We start from the raw sequence: 18467 nt of genomic DNA, 5'->3' as shown, positions 1-18467 counted from the left end.
GCAAAGGATAAACAGCAAACTTGTTATTAAGATAAAAGGTCTCTTAGAACGCAATCCGTTAAAGTGTCGTTCATCCAATTGAACTAAGAAATCGCATTTTGGAAGTTGCTGAAACTATTAAAGTAGTGCTCGAAACATAGTATATGCAGGGAATCGTGGTTTTTGAACTTCTGAACAAAGTGGACAGATGCTTTAGCTCTCTTTAGATGTTTATACACTATTTTAGGATTTATTTGTATTACTTGCATTTCTAAAAATGAAATCTTTCTTTCAGGAACTTAAACCTAATGGAGGTGTGATAACACCATGGTCCATACAGACTGTGGATTCAATGGAAGAAGGCTTAAAAATGTGTCTGGAAACAGGGAGTGCTTTCCTTGGTATTGAAAACCTTTTGCAACTTAAAGTCATCCAGTTCAATGCGAAAAAATTCTTGTTTTCTAAAAATAACTTCTTCAGTTCATCTATGGGAATAGCATTCAAGAAGAAAAGTCCATTGAAGAAACCTTTAGATAATACGTAAGTAATTCGCATCCGTTGTTTTAATCACTATAGTGATGTGGATAACTGATAACAACACAATATTTGTAATTTTATTATCGGCCCTTTACGCCTGTAGAATTGCCTGAGAAAGTCTGGAACAGTTCTAGAGGCTTCAGGATTCTGAAGTTCCATATAAGTGTTCTCTGGGAGGCCAATTGCTGCTTGGTTCTTATGGAGGCTCTTTGGCTCCATGCCGATGATTTACAGGGTGATGGGGATGGTGATTACTTGTTTGATATGCGAGATTTCTTTGGCTTCCGGTCTAAAGACTGAGTATTTCCTGATATTTTCCTCTTTGGTTTTCTGGAGGTTGCTGGTGCTGGTCACCGCTATATTGATCAGGTAGATAGCGCTTTCCTTCTTCTCGATGCTAGTTATGTCAAGTCTGTTGTGCGCGATCGTCTTGACCGTTAGTTGACACAGTCCCAGTATAGTCTGTGAGTAGAGTCTCTAATACGGTGTGACGTTCTTACTGATTCTGCAATTGCCATGTTTCTCCAATTGCCATCATAAAACAAATCAAAAAAAGTCAGGGAACATCCATTAGGGATATAACAAGCAAAACTGTTAAATGTGAGATACAATTGTACAGATAACAAGCCTGCAAGATGAGGTTGAAACTATTGCACAGTTTCTATGAGCAGCTAGCAAAAGATTCGTTGGATACTGGTCAGTTTGCTTTGAACTGTAATACGTTTGGTTCAATGAAACATGCTATCTGCATATGTGACTATTGGAATAAAACCTGGGTAATACAGAATGCAGACAGTTCTCTTTTTTGAAAAGCAATCCTACCAAGAGATTTTGAACAACATTCCTAAAAGTTTTAACTTTTTTGGAGAGGTTCTGTTGGCAATTTTTCATCCAAAATGTTCTCGAGATGCTTATGGGTGGTGACAAATGGCAAAGACACGCCATTAATCCCCCTAACCGATTTAAAATATATTGGTGAAACCTTTCACCATATTCATCGGAGGCTGCTCCCAAATTATTAGGAACAAAGTCTATAAAGGAATGTAGGAAATGAAGCTTTAAGATATATTGCATGCCAACTCTTTGTATGGTAAAATTAGTATATCTACAATTTTACTGTAATTTTCTGATTTCTCATTGCCTAAAAAGTTCGGGCAGGCGTTTTCCAACACCTTCCGGGCTCTTATTTCTGTAGCATTTAATTTTTTAGTGAATTCCTCATCTTGGAACAGCAATTTGATTTGATGATCCACAAAAATTCCCTCTTTTGTCTTGGCTTCACTGATTCCAGGAAACGTTTGCATCAAACAGGAAAATTCTTCTAGCTCGATGCAATTGAGGTAAATAGATTTTTAACTCAGCCACCAAAAGAAGATGTGTTACATTTTTCTGGCCTAGTGTAGTTTCTGACCGGTGTGACCATTTTTTACCTTGTAGTGGCAATCCTTCGCTCTGTTGTCCCACTCGCATAAAAAAGCAGCAGTATTTAGTATGCGCCTTACAATGCACTCAGCAAAACTACCACTCTTAGGTAGGCACAGATATTCAATTTGTATTCGTGATAGCATATTTTTTGCAAAAGAACCTCTAGGTTTTCGTACGTTACCTTCATGTGAACATGGGCCCATGATGTAGATGTATAATGATTTCCATTATGGAGTAAAACTGCTTTCAAACTTACCTTGGATGGGTCAATGAAAAGCCGTCTCCACTGCTCGGTGAAGTGCTCCACATTTAACTCTTTTATTAATTCCTAAACATTGTTAAAATGAACCAATCCAATTGTTTATTATAACACTTTTATAGAACATTCCACTGCGCAGCGATCCTAGTAATTGGGCCTTGGTTTGCAAGAGGTGCAAATCTTTAACCAAATCGTTCAATTCTGATTGAATTCTTAGATGCAGCTTTGCAGTATAAAGAGTTGAAAAGTCTGAATATATACTTGTTCTGGGTTCTGCAGAATCTGGAGATTCCTTTCCCGATTCTGAATCAGAGTCAAGTCCAAAAATTTCTTGTGGCTTTGGCACTGGCATTGTATCATCGTCAAGAACCGGCCTGAGAACAGAAGGCATGTTCGGATACTCTACTTTTTTTATGCTTGAATTTCGGAGAAAAACCAGAAATATTGGTCAAGCACAAGTAATAATCATTTGTGTGGTCTCGAGGTCCCCACCATATCACCGGAAGGGCAACGTTTCTAGAAGGCCATCAATGTTTCTAGAGAACTTCGTCGAAAGTTCTAGAACCTTCCACAAACACCTTGAACTTTCTTCCAAAATTTTTACTTCACTTTTAACTTTCTTAACACAATTCTCAAACATTTCGGAACGTTCTCGAATATCGTAGAAAGGTCTCGAATGTTCTAGAAAAAAATAATAAAAATAAATAGACAAAACAGATAGAAAAGATACAATTAGAGACACGGTTCTACCAAAATAGGTATTCACCAACTGGATCCATGAGTACCCAAATTGAATTTGCATTGTGAGCGAACCCTCTTGACATTTCTAAATGGTTGAAAAGCTTCAACGGATTCAAACGACTGGAGCCCGAACATGATTAGCCCATTCCGATCAGTGATTTATCTCAAGATAAGAAAGAATGATCCAGTGAAACGCCTCCAATATATTGTGGTCAACCGTATCAATATTCTAGTGGATTCATGTTTTCCGGGTGAGGAACATAAATTATAAAATCCTTGAGGGCAGAATGTCAAACTCAAAGACAGTTTATATAAGTCGAATTAGGTTTTTTCTACACCACGATATTTTAATTCATTTTAATCACTCAAATTAGGTAATAAAACTGAAGATTGTAAATAAGTTATCTGACACGTTTGTTCATGTTATAATCATTGTTGTGTTGTTGTTCTTTACAGGATCGTCAGAATATTAGAGGCTGGTCTGATGGATAAATGGTGGAAGGATATTACGGACGAGTTGGAAATAAAGTCAGCACAGCGGATTGAATCTATGGATGGAAAAAGGTCTCTTTCCCTAGAACATGTCCAGAGCGCCTTCTACCTCCTGGAGATTGGATACATCGTGTCGTGTCTAGGATTAATTGGAGAATTTGCTGCCAAAAGAAAGTGCCAGAGTATTAAAAGGAATTAATGACACCTAACAAGATATATGACATTAACTCTCAATATTATAACCTTTGCATATCATTCTCCTGTTTGCAGTGTACCGAAACTATGGTCAATATTCGAGTTACGAGTGTCTGTGGTTATCATGTATCCATGATGGTGCTTTGAATAATAAAGAAATGTGGAATTGTAAGCTCAGTTTTTATGAAAGAAAGAATGAATAAATACGCGTTTATCTGATAATATTGGTCAAATTAACGCTTGCACATATCTCAAGAGTTCTTGTTTTTTACCACAACAGAACATATTAGCAAGATGTTCTTCAGGTAGAAACGTTTCAAATGAGCGGGTAGCTAAGGCTAGGAAAGCGAGCTTAAATTACTTTAAGGGGCGTCAGGGTAGTTAACTATACAAGACCACTAAGTCTTAATTGTTTGTACAGTAATGTCAGAAGTGTCGTCAATAAAATGAGTGAATTCGAACTGCTCGTTAGGACAAGTAACGCTGACCTAATAGGGCTTACAGAAACGTGGTGCCACCCGGAGTTAGGGGATGATGAGTTCCAGTACAGTATGTACAATGTATTTAGGAAGGACAGGGAAGATTGAAGGGGTGATGGGGTCATGCTTCTTATCAAAAGCATTGTTTATTTAGATTTCAGCAAAGCATTTGACTCAATCCCACATGAGTGGTTACTTTATAAGCTGGAACAGGTTGGAATCACTGGGAAAATCCTTAGATGGATAGCAAGATGGCTTCAGGGCAGGAGGCAGAGGGTTGTAATAAATGAATATTCCTCATATTGGGTTGATGTAAGAAGTGGAGTTCCCCAAGGATCAGTATTAGGACCAAAATGTTGTTTTTGATTTTCATAAATGACATAGATGAAGCGATAGAGATCGTTATGTCTAAATTTGCAGATGTTGTAAAGATTGGTAGAGTAATTAATGATCAACGCCGAGCAGGGCTTCTTCAGAGTGACCTAGATAGACTTCAGGGATGGTCAGAAAAATGGCAGTTATGCTTTAATCCATCAAAGTGTAAGGTATTGCACATGGGGAACAGTAACCCCAATATAACTTATACACTTGATGGAGTTTAACTAAAGCGGGTAGTGGAGGAAAGGGACTTGGGTGTTACGATACGGTCAGACTTTAAGTTCTCTGGGCATTGTAGACTGGTTCCAAGGAAGGCCCATGGTGTCCTATTGATGATTTATCGAATAATCCCTAGTAGAGATAAGGACGTCATAATCCCATTATACAAGGCTATTTGTGAGACCACACTTGGAATACTGTGTTCAAGTATGCAGACCTTACCTAAAGAAAGACATTGTGCTTCTTGAAAGGGTCCGAAGACTGGTAACTCGCCTGGTGGGATCGGCAAAAAAGCGTCCATATGAGGAAACACCGCATATGTGGGTTGCAGAGCTTGGAAACTAGGCACCTTAGAGGACAATTCATTGAGGTGTTTAAGGCTCTGAGAGGCATAAGCACAATGAATGAGGACGAAATTTTCACGGTTATAAATTCTACAAGGGGCCATAATTTCAAGTTACGGGGGGTGATGTTTAGACTGAATTGCAGGAAGTTTTATTTTTGCCAACGAGTTCTATTTTTTTTTAAAACAATAAACTTCTTTATTGCTGCAAAGTATGGTACATGTACTAGTAACAATATTTCTCATCACGGCGACATGGCCAGGAGTTTTACATTATACAGGGTGATTCACTACCAGTGTGAAAAACGTGCAGGAGGTGTAGGGGGCACAAAGACGAATCACATAGCATTGCAGGGTCCGAAATGCCTTCGTGAACAGCGATCCCGCTGGAATTCAGCATTTGCGAACCGTTTCTGTTGAAGTCCTCCGGAGGGGATAATCCGCAGGCTCCAATGATTGGACGCGTTGCAGATGGTATGAACTCATTTGGTTTGTTGACAGTATCCTCCATACAGTGGATTGGGAAATACCCATCGTTGGCCTATCGCTCGAGTACTCGTACTCGGATTGCCTTCTGCAAGATGTAGCACATTCTCCTCATTGTCTGGCGCCCTCGTCGTTCGCTCTCGATTCATGGTACCTCTCGAAACAACCAGTCTCACGTAACCTTCTGTGCACACGGGCGAAAATCGTATGATGAGGAGCACGCCTGTGCGCGAAACGTTCCTGGTACAAGCGCAGAGCGGCGCGCCCGTTACAGTCCGCAGCTCCATACGCGAGGTGCATGTCGGCCAGTTCAACGTTTGAATACTCGTCCATCCTACTGCCTCGGGAACCGGTTCACAAATGCTGACTTCCAGCGGGATCGCTGTTCACGCGACCTCCCATTCAACATCCTCTACCGCATGACGAAGGCATTTTGGACCTTGCAATGCTGTGATTCCGATTCGTCTTTGTGCCCCCCTACACCTCCTGCAAGTTTGTGGCACTGGTAGTGAATCACACTGTATATGAGATTAAATAGGAAAAAATTACAGTTACATGGCAAATTATGAGTTACAAAAAATTAGACATGTAAAAATGAATTATAATATTAGGAAAATATATTTGTTTAATGCTGGAAGGAGTACCTTTTCGAGAGGTTTGAGGAGAGTGGAAGAAGTTGAGATTGGTCTCAAATCTTTTAGGCTTGTTGGCGCTTTAACTTTAGTCAGTGGACTCACAGAGTATTCATTCCATTGAGCAGGGAAAACTCGTGTGGAAAGAACAGAGTTGTAGATTGACAGCAATGCATCTAGGATGGAGGGGCTAAGGCACTTAATTATGAAATGAGGTATCTTATCTCGGCCTGCGGTACTAAATGGATGCAGGGAGTTAATAGAATATATCAGTTGCTGTCTTGTTATGGAAATTATGGAAAGGTTGTCAATAGGAGAAAATTGAGAGTTTTGGGGAGGAATTTCAGCAGAAGCGGAATTGGCTTTGAATCTTGAAATGTAGTCCGTCCAATTATCTAGATCAAGATTTGAATTAATGAGACTGTGTCTGGATCGGTACGGCGCTTTTCTTTTAGACAAGGTAGCATCGGTGTATCTCTTTATTGCTGATGCCTTGAGTCGGTTGAAAATAGCTCTTGCTCTGGAGTATAGGATTCGGTCTTGGGTTGTGCCAGAGATTTTCCACTGCCTGTGAAGGTATTGTTTGTTGTAGAAACTGCGCGCTAGATCTTTGGTCCACCAAGCTCTATTGTCCTTGGAGAAATGTGTACAGTTTTGGCTGACGCATAGAGGTGACTGTATTTATCCATCTTGTGATTAGATCAACTGCGATGATTGGGTCACATCCATCAAGCACATGCCATGGAATAGACTGTGCTGCCTCGAGGCACTTTTTGCGATCAAAAAAGTCGGAGAAAACATCATTTTCTTTTCTACAGTATTATGGCAATTGAAGCTGGGCATAGGCAGAACAAGAAGTAATACAATTGGGTCGTGATCTGATTTGAAGGACGTTTCTGGTGGAATTCGACTCTGCAAATTTAAGAACATAGAATCAAGTCGAGGCGATTGGTGCCTCTCGTTGGCTCCTCATTGATAATTGTAAACTTTAAGGGACAGACATTGTTCGTTAATCGCTGAAGGAGAGGGCTGAGATGGGGGTGGAAGGTTAAAATCGCCGCAGAGAATGTGAGTAACTGAAGGGTGTAACTTACTCATTGTCCAGCCGGTAGAATGTCAAGTGTTGCAATATCTGGAGCTGGGGGTATGGAGATTGCCGCTAAATCGATTAAACAGGCATTAAACTTCACTGTCACGAGTATTCCTTCATAAAATAAAGAGTTGCTAAATGTGATGTGTACAAATTTCAGGTTGGAATCTTTTATGAAGATGGCAACACCACCGCCTCTAGATTGAGATCTTGATGTGAAGAACGATGAAATTCCAGCGACCGGAACACAGGCTATTGACTCCTGGTCAGGTTCAAGCCATATTTCTGATAGACAAAGTATATCCATGCTTTTGGACAACAAGAGTTGTTCGAGAGTTTCAAGCTTATTTCGGAGGCTCCGGACAATTTGGTAGAAAACTGTAAGGGTGAGTTGAAAGGGAATTTTTATACGTGCTGATCTATTTGTTAATGCTTTTGAACACCTCAGCAGACTAGGCCTAGTGGAAATTATACTGTTAATTGAAAGTTATTGAAAAGCAGGGTTATGTGGTGTCCCATCAGTATGTTTATAAGCAGTAGCTGAGGCAAGAAAGTGATTGGAGCTCGATATGTGGTGCAGTGATTTTCGACAGTCGAGAGACGCTAGTGCAGTTTCACAATTAGTTAGTCATGCAGAGGGGGAGCCGTGAAGTTGAAGTGGTTCGTTTTGGGTCTTTCGATTCATAAAAAGGCCTGATTCGAGTGCCAACTGGCCACTCAGATCCACATCTGCAACAGATCTGAATGCCCGACTTTCGCAAACTGCTCTAAAGGACGAGTAATTTGGCGTTTTCTTGAGTAAATTTGCGGATACTTTGGTATGTAGTTCTTTACTCATTACCGCCTCAATATCCTCAGCAGTTGTCAGTGGCCTCAGTCAGGAAATAAAAAGGCTTCTGTGCTGGGAGGTGGGAGGCTTGCTCATTGATCTCAGAATAGAGGACGTGGAGGTACCAATCCTAATCTGACACTTTTCGTTGAAATTGGCAGGGCGACTCTTAATTTGAAAGGGTGACCTGGAGAAATGAGGGTTCTGATTGGCTGACAATTGAGGAGATGAAACAGAACGGGTAGCAGCGATTTTAGTCCAAGATTGTTTGTTCATGACAGGTGAGCAATGGTTGCCTGGATTTTTGTCCGTGAAGGTAGAGGTGTTGCTGCATTCAGACAACAGCACAGATGGTAAAACTGTGGTCAATTTTGGAGGTGGGATACTAATTTGGTGGGCCGCCACTTGTGGAACGTACCTCTGTTCACCTGCATGATATGAATTCATGACCGGGCCTTCGCTGCTTGCTACATTAGAAAATTGAGGTTCATCTGAAAGGTGATTGGCTCCCTGAGTATTTGGGCAACATTCAAATCCAGCAGGATTGTGTGAGGTCAAAATACTTAACTCTGCTGATTGGGCGGTGAATTGAGTGTTGATTCTGTTAACTGATTCATTTTTTTGGAAACGTTATGAGTTTTGAAGCATCCAGTTTTGATTTGCATATTAGTATACCGATCATTAAGAGCAGACATCAGTTTATTACGTATGTTATCTATTAACATACGTAAGAAATTGCTTTGCAGCTCATCTGCGACAGACTTACTTATTGACTCATTCTGGATTTCTGGCCTTGGGTTGTCCTGTATGGACAGTGCGGCCGTTAATACTATTCCTGGCAAAGAGATATCAGTTGAGATCGTTGCATGATTAGTGCTCCAGGTCTAGGAAACAGTTAATTTGTCATTGGTGTCTTTGGTACACGACGGTTGCAACAAGCTTTGCTACGAGAAACCACTCTCACCCCTGATACAGCCCGGTGTTTTGCAACCAATTAACTTGAGTGCTTCGTTATGACAGTTATTGAGAGTATGCGCAGGGAGGATCGATTTAGTGGTATTACGCTTCTTTGAAATTACATCAGATGGAACATGTCCCGACAGAAGCTGTTTACTGTCCATGTTATTTATATCAGAATTTTCATTCATGTTGCTATACTCAGATGGTCTGCTATTGAATGTGTCTACCCTTTTGATTTAAGTTCCATTCCGTGCACATTGCAAACATGTAGATTTCCTAAAAAGATTGAGACAACCAATTGGCCAGGTTCATGTTCCATGATTCTAAACCATGGAGGAACCCTAGATGTTGGTTGAGAATTCATATCTGATTTGGGATGAATATGTCTTTGAAATGGAGTCGGTAATTCTAATTATCTCTGAAAGGAGTTACGGAGGCACCCTCTCAGATCGGGGAATCCAACAATGTCAGTGACATTGGAATGGGAGATCTTTGATGAACACAGGTGAAATTTTTTAAATTTCGAAAACAAATTTGAAATTTGTTTCAATTTTAAAAGTTTTTGAAATTTTCAAAAACAGAGATCAACTACTGAAAACTGCGATATGGAATGTCAGAAGTTTGTATCAACCTGGGAAATTAGAAAATGTCATAAAATAACTTGAAACAGATATCCTGGGTTTAGGGAAGGTGCGATGGCCTGGACAAGGCGAATCGAGTAGAGTGAAAGACCACAAACTCATGTACTCCGGTGGAAATGAACACCACAGAGGAGTGAGAATTCTGATCACGAATTAAAAGATCTGATTCCTAAATGGATACTGGGCTTTTTCAGACAGGATAGTATTAGCACAATTTAATACTTTTCCAACACCGCTTAACATCATACAGGTTTATGCACCAACATCGTCATACACTGATGAAGAATACCAAGATGTCGTAGAAGACCTCACGTACTTCCTAAACTGGGCCAAAAGAAAAGGAATCAATGTATTTATGGGAGATTTCAACACCAAAGTGGGAACCAGCATGATTGGCAACACTGTTGGCCTTTTCAGACTGGGAACAAGAAATGAAAGGGAAGATGCACTGGTGGACCTCTGTCAAGAGCATGAAATGGTCTTTATGAACACCTGGTTCAAACTACCACCACGAAGATTATATGCATAGAAGGCCTCCAAGAATGTCCAACCAAAGATTAATCGAAACCAGGTCGACTACATCATTACCAACCAAATATTCCGAAACATCATTAAACGTGTCAAAACCTATCCTGGGGCTGATATCGTCTCGGACCAGTGCTTACTAACAGGGAAGCTGGTTATAAAATTAAGGAAAATCAATGGAAAGGAACTAAAGAAAGCCTGGGACAAAGATAAACTTAGCCAGCCTGTATATGAGAGAAATTTCACAAGCACAGCCGAAGAGCAAATTGAGGATAGTAATTTTGATCTACTAGATAGAGATCCAGATTCTGAAGGGACCTTGTTCAAGAAGATAATGACAGATGCTGCAAATGCAATTTTTGGATGGGCCCAAAGGAAAGCCAAACAGCAATGGATGACAAGTAAGATACTAGATCTAATGGAGCACAAGAAACATTATGAGAACAAAGATGTAGAAAAATATAAGATGTATGACAGTTTGATTAAAACGGAAATAAGGCAAGCGCAGCAAAATGTGCAAACTACCGCACAATAAGCCTCATAAGCCACTCCATAAAAGTCGTCTTGAAGATGATTCTACGCAGAATTGAAGGCAATATTCAAAAACAAATTGGAAAAGACCAGGTGAGTTTTAAAAAAGGAGGTTGGCACAAGAGAAGCAATATTTTCTCTGAATATACTGGCAGAAAGAGCAATTGAACACTAGCAGAACCTATTTTTCAGCTTCATTGACTTTAAAAAGGCATTCGATTGCTTGAAACATGATGTCCTCTTCCAACTCTTGAACAATGTAAACATCAATCCCAAGGAACTAAACATACTACGGTTACTATACCTTGAGCAAGAACGTGCAATTGCTGTAGAGGGAGAAAACACAGAGTGGGTACAAATCCAAAAAGGAGCGAGGCAAGGATGTGGTGTTGTCTCCTATGCTGAAACCATTATAGATCTAATTCAAGATTCTAAAGAAGGAATTACTGATAATGGTTCATTATCTCTAACCTGCGATATATAGATGATACTGGCCTCATTGCAACATCACAGGAAAAGTTGCAAACACTCCTCAACAAAGTGGTAACAGCCAGCGAACAGCTAGCTTAATTAATGCCAAAAAAACCAAAACTATGGTCATAAGCAAAAACACATTGTCTGGAATCAAAATACGATGTGGCAACTCTCCCCGTCCTCCCTACACCGGGGGTTAAAGACCCAGATTCGAATCCCGTCGATGACGCGAGGAACTTTAACAAGACACAGAAATTAGAAGCAGAATTGGTATGGCCAAAGAGGTAATTAAGAAACTTAAGAACTTCCTGTGTGACACAAAACTGCATTTTCAGAAAATATCGAATGGCCAAATGCTACACATGGACCACTCTCCTATATGGATGTGAGACCTGGATCATGAGGAAGGCAGAAATCAGGAAACTGGAAGCTTTCGAGATGTGGACGCTCAGAAGAATGCTCGAAATTCCGTGGACAAGAGCAAAAGAAAGTCCAACAAAAAAGTGGCTTGATAATATCAAAGAATGGACAGGTGGTCTTACGACCCAAGAACTATTTCACAAAGCAAGAGACAGAGTTGGCTGGAAAATGTTGTTCTCCAACTTACAAATTGGACACGGAACGTGAAGAAGAAGTAAATTTTTCATTTGTCCTCCTAGAGTCATTTAAACTGGTGTTTTGCTTGGGTTTTTTGGAGACATTGCCGAGAGCATTTATTAATAGACAATATTACATAACCGTAGAATTCTTTTCAGTATAGGGTTCAATTTTAAGAATTTATTTCTATTATACTTTTTTTTTTCTACAAACAGCCAGATCAAAATTTTAATTTACGTAGAAATATTGATGGGAAAGATTTATGCCAGTACTACTTCTGCCATCTCTGGAATAAACTTTGAGTTAAAGATCTGCTCACTACAATAAAATATCCTTTTTAATCCTTTACTTTCTGATCATCACTGGAGAAACTGAAAAATTTCGTAATTTTACAGATGCCGATCTCAGAATTCGCAATAATGGTATTTAGATTCGAATCCAATTCAGGAAGCATCCTGGGAATTTATCTTGAAGGCATTTCTTCAAGACCTTATAAAAATAATACTTTTCACGTAAAATCAAATTAAATGGCAAATAGGACCGTGCAGTGGTATCCCGGGCTTAGGTGTCGTCGGTTTTGGATAAACACCTCTTTCTTTTGTTATAACTATGTTATACCATTTAAGAAACACTTTGGGATCCCCTTCTATATCGCGGCCTGGGTGTGTCGCATCAAACACGACACCCCACACTTTTGCACGACCCTGATGGCAAAAGAACCAATGTTCCATCTACTATTTAAAGGGATTCACATCTTACATCTGTTCTGAATATTTATCGTTGTGCCATAAATGTAATCTGAAATGTAATTTTTGAATTCTTCTCTAATCTTGGATACCATAATACTCTGCACCAACAGACTCCATCAGCTATGAAGTCCCTATCTATGATCATTGAATCTGAGCGCTGAAAGCTCAGATTGCCATCATCACCAGCCTATAGACTCTTACAAGATATCACTCAGTTTTCTCTTAATAATATTTTTCCTAAAATCGCAACCAACATAATTGAATCTGGAAAACCACGAACACAAATCCCATCAGCCACCAAAGCGAGATTTGGCATCATTTTTGCCTCAAAACTCAGTATTAATCATTAATGAGCATTTTAGGTAGCCTATACGTACTTACTTCTAAATTATTAAGACTTCTTAAATACAAAAGTAAAATAGGGTTCCCACATCTTCCAGCAATGCAAAGAATAACGTCCAGGGCTCTCTAATTAAAAAGTCAGTACTTAAGAAATTGATATTCTCGTAGGAAGGACAGCTCAACTTGCACAAACCTCTTCACGCTGGATCCTTGAACAACAGGTAGTTCTTGGATACAATGTTTTCATGGTGGTTAGTTGCGTTGTCTACTTGAAAGAATCTAATTCAATCCAAATAAAAATGGAGCATTGCAAGGTGAAGATAGTCCGATAAGGCAAAACGATATTCAATTGAGGTAATGCAACCTTCTAAGTACTGATGGATACATTATATGAGTGGGTCCATATTTCCCTTGCATTTTACATTAACCCTTTTTTTTTACATAATAAATCTGTTAGTATATGTATAATTTACTTCAGAGATAATTTATCATTTTTCTTTCAGTGCTACCCCTTTTTAATTAATTACTATACTATTTCACTAACAGTCCTTCTTGTTAACTTACAGTACTTAATATATCTCTCACCTACTTCTATCTTTTTCTTTTCTTTTCCGGGGAGGTTTCAAGCTTCCATTTTAGGCTCTCAGGCTTCCTTCTGAGGATCTCCTTCATCTGCTTTCTCCTTAATCTGCCTCAGATTATTTTCCGGAACTTTTGGCTGCATGGGTCTGGCGTCCTTTCTCCATCCTGATCGGGCTACTAATTTTTTTGCTTCGCTCCGTCTAATAGGGCTGGCACTTTGCCCTCACCACCTGTTAGTTTCAATACAGGGGCTGCTTCCTACCGTCTGGGACATCAGAACTCGATGTGTTCATCAAAAGGAGCTTCTTTTTCCAGGCACCTTTGCCTTCGCTGATTTCTATCATTCCACTCCTTTACTTTCTCCATTACTTTCGTCTCTCCACCTTTAAAAAAAACACATTCACAAGGAGAAAGCTCACCGGGTGCTACCCTCGCTTCTCCGCTCCACCTTTTAAGAAACTCTTCCACAAGAAGAAAACTTCACAGGGCGCTACCCTCTCTTCTCTGCTCCACCTTTTAATTAAAACTCGTTCACAAAAAATATTTCACAGCGCTCGTTTGCATACGGGCCAATATCTTTGCCTTCCTCCATGATGGATTAGACTTTCTGCATTCGGCCACTGCCCTTGCCTTCCTATGACGGACAGGCTTATTCTCCTTACACTCCATATATTCTAAGACGTCAAAACTCAACTGTCAATGTTACTAACACATGTTTTTACTTACACTGAAGAAAAAACTCAACTGTCTGTCTATTTTAACCCATTTGCACAAACACCGACAAAATCTCAACTGTCATGTCTCTCCCCCCCCCTTTCACTCACTTTTTTTTCATCTAAATTACGTACCGCATCTATATTGAGACACGTCCTAGTTCTCAGTCTTAACCAATCTTCTCATTTCATCAAACTTTCACGCTGTCCTAATCGCCCATTTTAATTTTTCTCAAGCTGTCTCTTCAGTGCTCTATCCAACTCCTCATTTTAAGAAATTTCACACGAATTATGAATACATCTTCATCCTAATTAACTTAAATATCTTTTTTTCTAATAACTTTACAAAGTATGTTTTAAAAGCATTATCAGAATGGTGACAAAATATAAACTCCAGAGGATGGCAGAATATATGAGTGTAGTTTGTCGTTTCTAAAGATGCACAAGTTTGACTGAAAATAGAGATATTCTTCAAAGGAATTTTACACACATATAGAAAAAAAGAAAGATTGCCAGTACACAATTCTGTGCTTCAATTTAATGATTTTTCAGTTGAAAGTAGGACATTTGTATTAAATATTTAAACTTGATTCCATGTGCAAGCAAGTACGTACACACCATGTGTTTTTGATATTAACCTTCTCACGAATCAATCCCTAGTAATATTCATCCTTTAGTATGGTTGCCAGGACAAACACTGAATTCACAGTTTGGTTGGAATACGAAGGTCGCATTCGAATGCAGTATGAGAAGTGGAAAGCTAATGGATCTACTTACTTCAAAAATGTTTCTTGCGCTTTACAGTTTCGTGGCAGTTCAAGGAGTGGGACAAGACTACAGACGTCCAAGTATGTAAGCCTGATAAAAGATTATTGATTAGATATTTGAGAAAGACATCAAGTAATAGGCTTTTTGGGTCCGATATACAATATTTGTAAATGTGTGTTTGCCACCCAGTTAATGCATTTAAGGCATTAATTGACTGGGAAACCCAGGCTTGTTTTTGGATATGATAGGCAAAACATGGAACATTTTTAAATGTAGAAGATTCCGATATTTTCAATACGGTTGGTATTGAAAATATCGGATTTCACCATCCACATACCACGGCGTGCCGCTTCATCAGGCTTTAAACAGCATGGTTACTATCTGATTGCAATTCAGATTTTTTTCTAACACGCATTTCCTTCAGACAACTCCATAGGAAATTATCTTAAGAATTGAAATTAGGAGAAAAAAAGGCCACTAATTATTAGAGATAACATGGTTTCACCGATTTTAGTGAAGAACGAACATTTCTACTGATGAATGAGCATTCCATTAATGTTCAAAAATATCTCTTTCACTAGAAAAGTATTCAAATTCGAAAAGAGAGATCTGTGGCCTTTTGCTCCATGCATTTTGGCTTTCAGTGACCTAAGAAATTAACCCAAAAACTTCGTCATCATAAAAGGTATAATTAAACAGATTCTATCTCATCTCCTGTCAGGTGTGTGTGTCAAGCTAAGAAATTAAAGCTATGAGGTGTTAGTATAGTCTACTGAAAAGCTGCAGACGGTTTGTTGTTTACTGGATTAAAAAAGCACATTTTCTTGGAAATAAAATGCAACCTTCTCTCCTGAGACCGACAACCTCGGCCACGATGTGAAAAAACCTGTAAAAAGTAATTCGACCCATTGCTGGGATTCGAACTCAGGTCATTTCCGCTCGATACATAAATATTAATTTAAGTACATTCCTACCTATCCCTAAAACTACCAAAAGTCTTGCAGGTGCGTTAAACACCTACCAAACTTGGCAGATGTTTAAACAGATAGTAAAACTTTTTGGATGTCAGTTTTATATACCTATATCAAGATATCAATTATGTTTCTTCATTTAAGGTTACCTTGATCTTTTTTACCCCTTAATTTGCCCTCCTTACAAGCCACCTACTGATTCCTTTTCCACACAGATAATGGGAACCTTCCATGCTGGAAATATTCTCAGGAAGACCATAGCAGTTGCTCCATCTTTCTGGCTGATACCATAAGGCTGATGCTCAGATTAAAGGAAGTCGTGATAATACATTCTGAATCATTTGGTAAGTATGGATATAAAATAAATTAAATTTATATAAATAAAATAATAAAAAAATCTTCGATTGCAATTTGTATTCAAGTTAAATACATTTAAAATAAATATTTATTTATTCTGTGAATACCATTTTAAATGAGAAGAAGAAGAAGATGCGAATAACTTCGAGATAAACCAGTGTTCTCAACCTTTTTTTACCCCATGCACCTATTCACCATATTTTAGAATGTCATTCCCCCTTTCAAAGATTGTCTGACTCAAAAGGTGCATTCCAAAGAAATAAAGAAGTGAAATATTATCTTTATTTGACACCCAATAAAGTGTGATGTCCTGTAGATTATGGACAATCTGTAGAATTGCAGTTTGTGGAAAGATCAATGTTCCAACAGTTTGAGTCTGTCAATCAGTAGGCCCAATTCCCCTCCTGAAACACTAAAATTCTCCCCGGGGAGAGAATTCCCCCCTGTTTGAGAACCAATGAGATAAACAGTGGAGGAGACATGAAATTTCCAAGTAACATCCCTCATTCTCTGTTGTTTCTTAATTGTTCACAAAAGAAAACGAAAATTTCTCTATCGTGAATAAAACACTGCGTTGGAAGTGATGTTGGAAGAGTTGCTTTTCAACACTCCAGAATGCTCTGATTATTGTTATTCACATTGGCCATATTCCTGGGCCCTACCGTCCTGTGATGGATCTTTGCACGCCACTTTCCAAACTTCGCAGAATGCTGTTCATTTTCTGCACGAAACTTTAACGATTGAGTTGATGTCCATAGTGGAACATTACCCTCAATGAGCAGTATCAAATTACTGCTTGCATTTGGTACGCGCATTTTTCAGTTTTGCAAGTCTTCTTCTGAAGATGGCAACGTCATGAACAGAATAAAGAATGTTAGTTTTGAGTTTCTTTAACACTTTTACACGAAGTTATTTACATTTTCATGAGTTCGTATTTAAAATGACTGTCCTGTATTTGCAGCTGGAAGTAACAAAGCGTTCAATTACAGGAAAATACCATCTGGAAAAATTGGTGGCAACTTTACACTTGAACGGGGTGAGGACGTTGATCTTCAAAGAAAGATATTTAGAAAAGGTCGAAAAGGAATTGCCAAAGAACTTTCGCTATGGAAAGAAGCTAAACATTACGCACGTGTTTTATTTCACCGAATGTCTTGGACAAGGAATGGAAGTATCTCGGAAGGTGATTATTTACAAATCATTGATTGTGTTATAGAGAAAAACTCACTAAAAGGTTAAATCTCACATAAATTTGTATTTTAAAAAAAATAGAACTGAACCCATCAAACGTTTGAGTGATTCATGTAACATCCATCAGATGAGAGGTTCCACTGTATGAATGTTTTTATATTTCCAGCATTTATCTTGGCAAGACGATTTAGTTCACTGGGTGATCTTCCTACCTCAGGTTCCTGAAGGCACTGAACCGATGGCCTATCACCCACTTAAGTTTTATGGTTGCGACTTAGGTTTTTACGTTTTCTCAAGAAACTCCTCATCGGTAAGAAATTTCTAGACTTGTTTTTATTCTTGAAAACTTGAAGATTGGAATTTCTTCGAAAATTGATATCTCTTCTGATATTAACTAGTTTGGATTGGATTTTCAGGTGTGGCAACTTTACTTACATTGGTCACTACTGAATCGATTTTCGAGCTTCAAGAGAAAAGCATCATGTCTTCTGTGCTAAGAAGGATTCTCTTCCTTGACCTGCGTTCTCCGATGGTAGACTGGACAAAATCCTGCTTAGTTCGCTGGGATTTTGGTAGGAAATGAAAATTTGTTCAATGCCAAGAAGTTCCTTTTAGCGGATTCGTTCTTTGTAAAATATTATCATCAAAAATATTGAAAGTGCTAAATGGGAGAATGAATAATACCAATTTTTCCTTAAATTTTATTTAAGAAAGAATTTTAAGTTGAATTTTATGAAAAAACGAGGTTGCCGGATATTTCGAAAAATGGAAAAATTCGTTTATTTCACCAAAGTAAGGTTATGAGGCATGTAAATACCTATATATATATATACATACATTGTGCCTATAAATGCGTGTGCAGTCTATGTTCAGTTATGCTGGATGAAAGACCCAAATTTCAAGCGATGATGGCACAATACTCACAACCGACTGACTAACTTGTGGCCGACTTAGTCGGTCTCTTGATTTGTTTATTCATTCA

General features: G+C 38.8%; 1 protein-coding gene across 1 annotated transcript in view; it reads left to right on the top strand.

Annotated features, from left to right (window-relative positions):
- Positions 1-10780: 10780 nt before the first annotated feature.
- The window catches only part of LOC150084952 (putative glutamate receptor), a 32335-nt gene continuing 24648 nt past the window's right edge, over positions 10781-18467 (top strand). Inside the window, exons 1-3 of the mRNA XM_090376408.1 lie at positions 10781-10834; positions 17256-17477; positions 17652-17795. Of these exons, the coding sequence (XP_090232534.1) occupies positions 10781-10834; positions 17256-17477; positions 17652-17795 (420 nt within the window). The remainder of the gene's footprint in view (positions 10835-17255; positions 17478-17651; positions 17796-18467) is intronic.

Source organism: Mastigoproctus giganteus, chromosome 6 (genome assembly GCF_048544385.1).
Source record: "Mastigoproctus giganteus isolate SK-2022 chromosome 6, ASM4854438v1, whole genome shotgun sequence".
NCBI classification, from domain to species: Eukaryota; Metazoa; Arthropoda; class Arachnida; order Uropygi; family Thelyphonidae; genus Mastigoproctus; species Mastigoproctus giganteus.
This window is presented reverse-complemented; position numbering and strand designations above follow the sequence as displayed.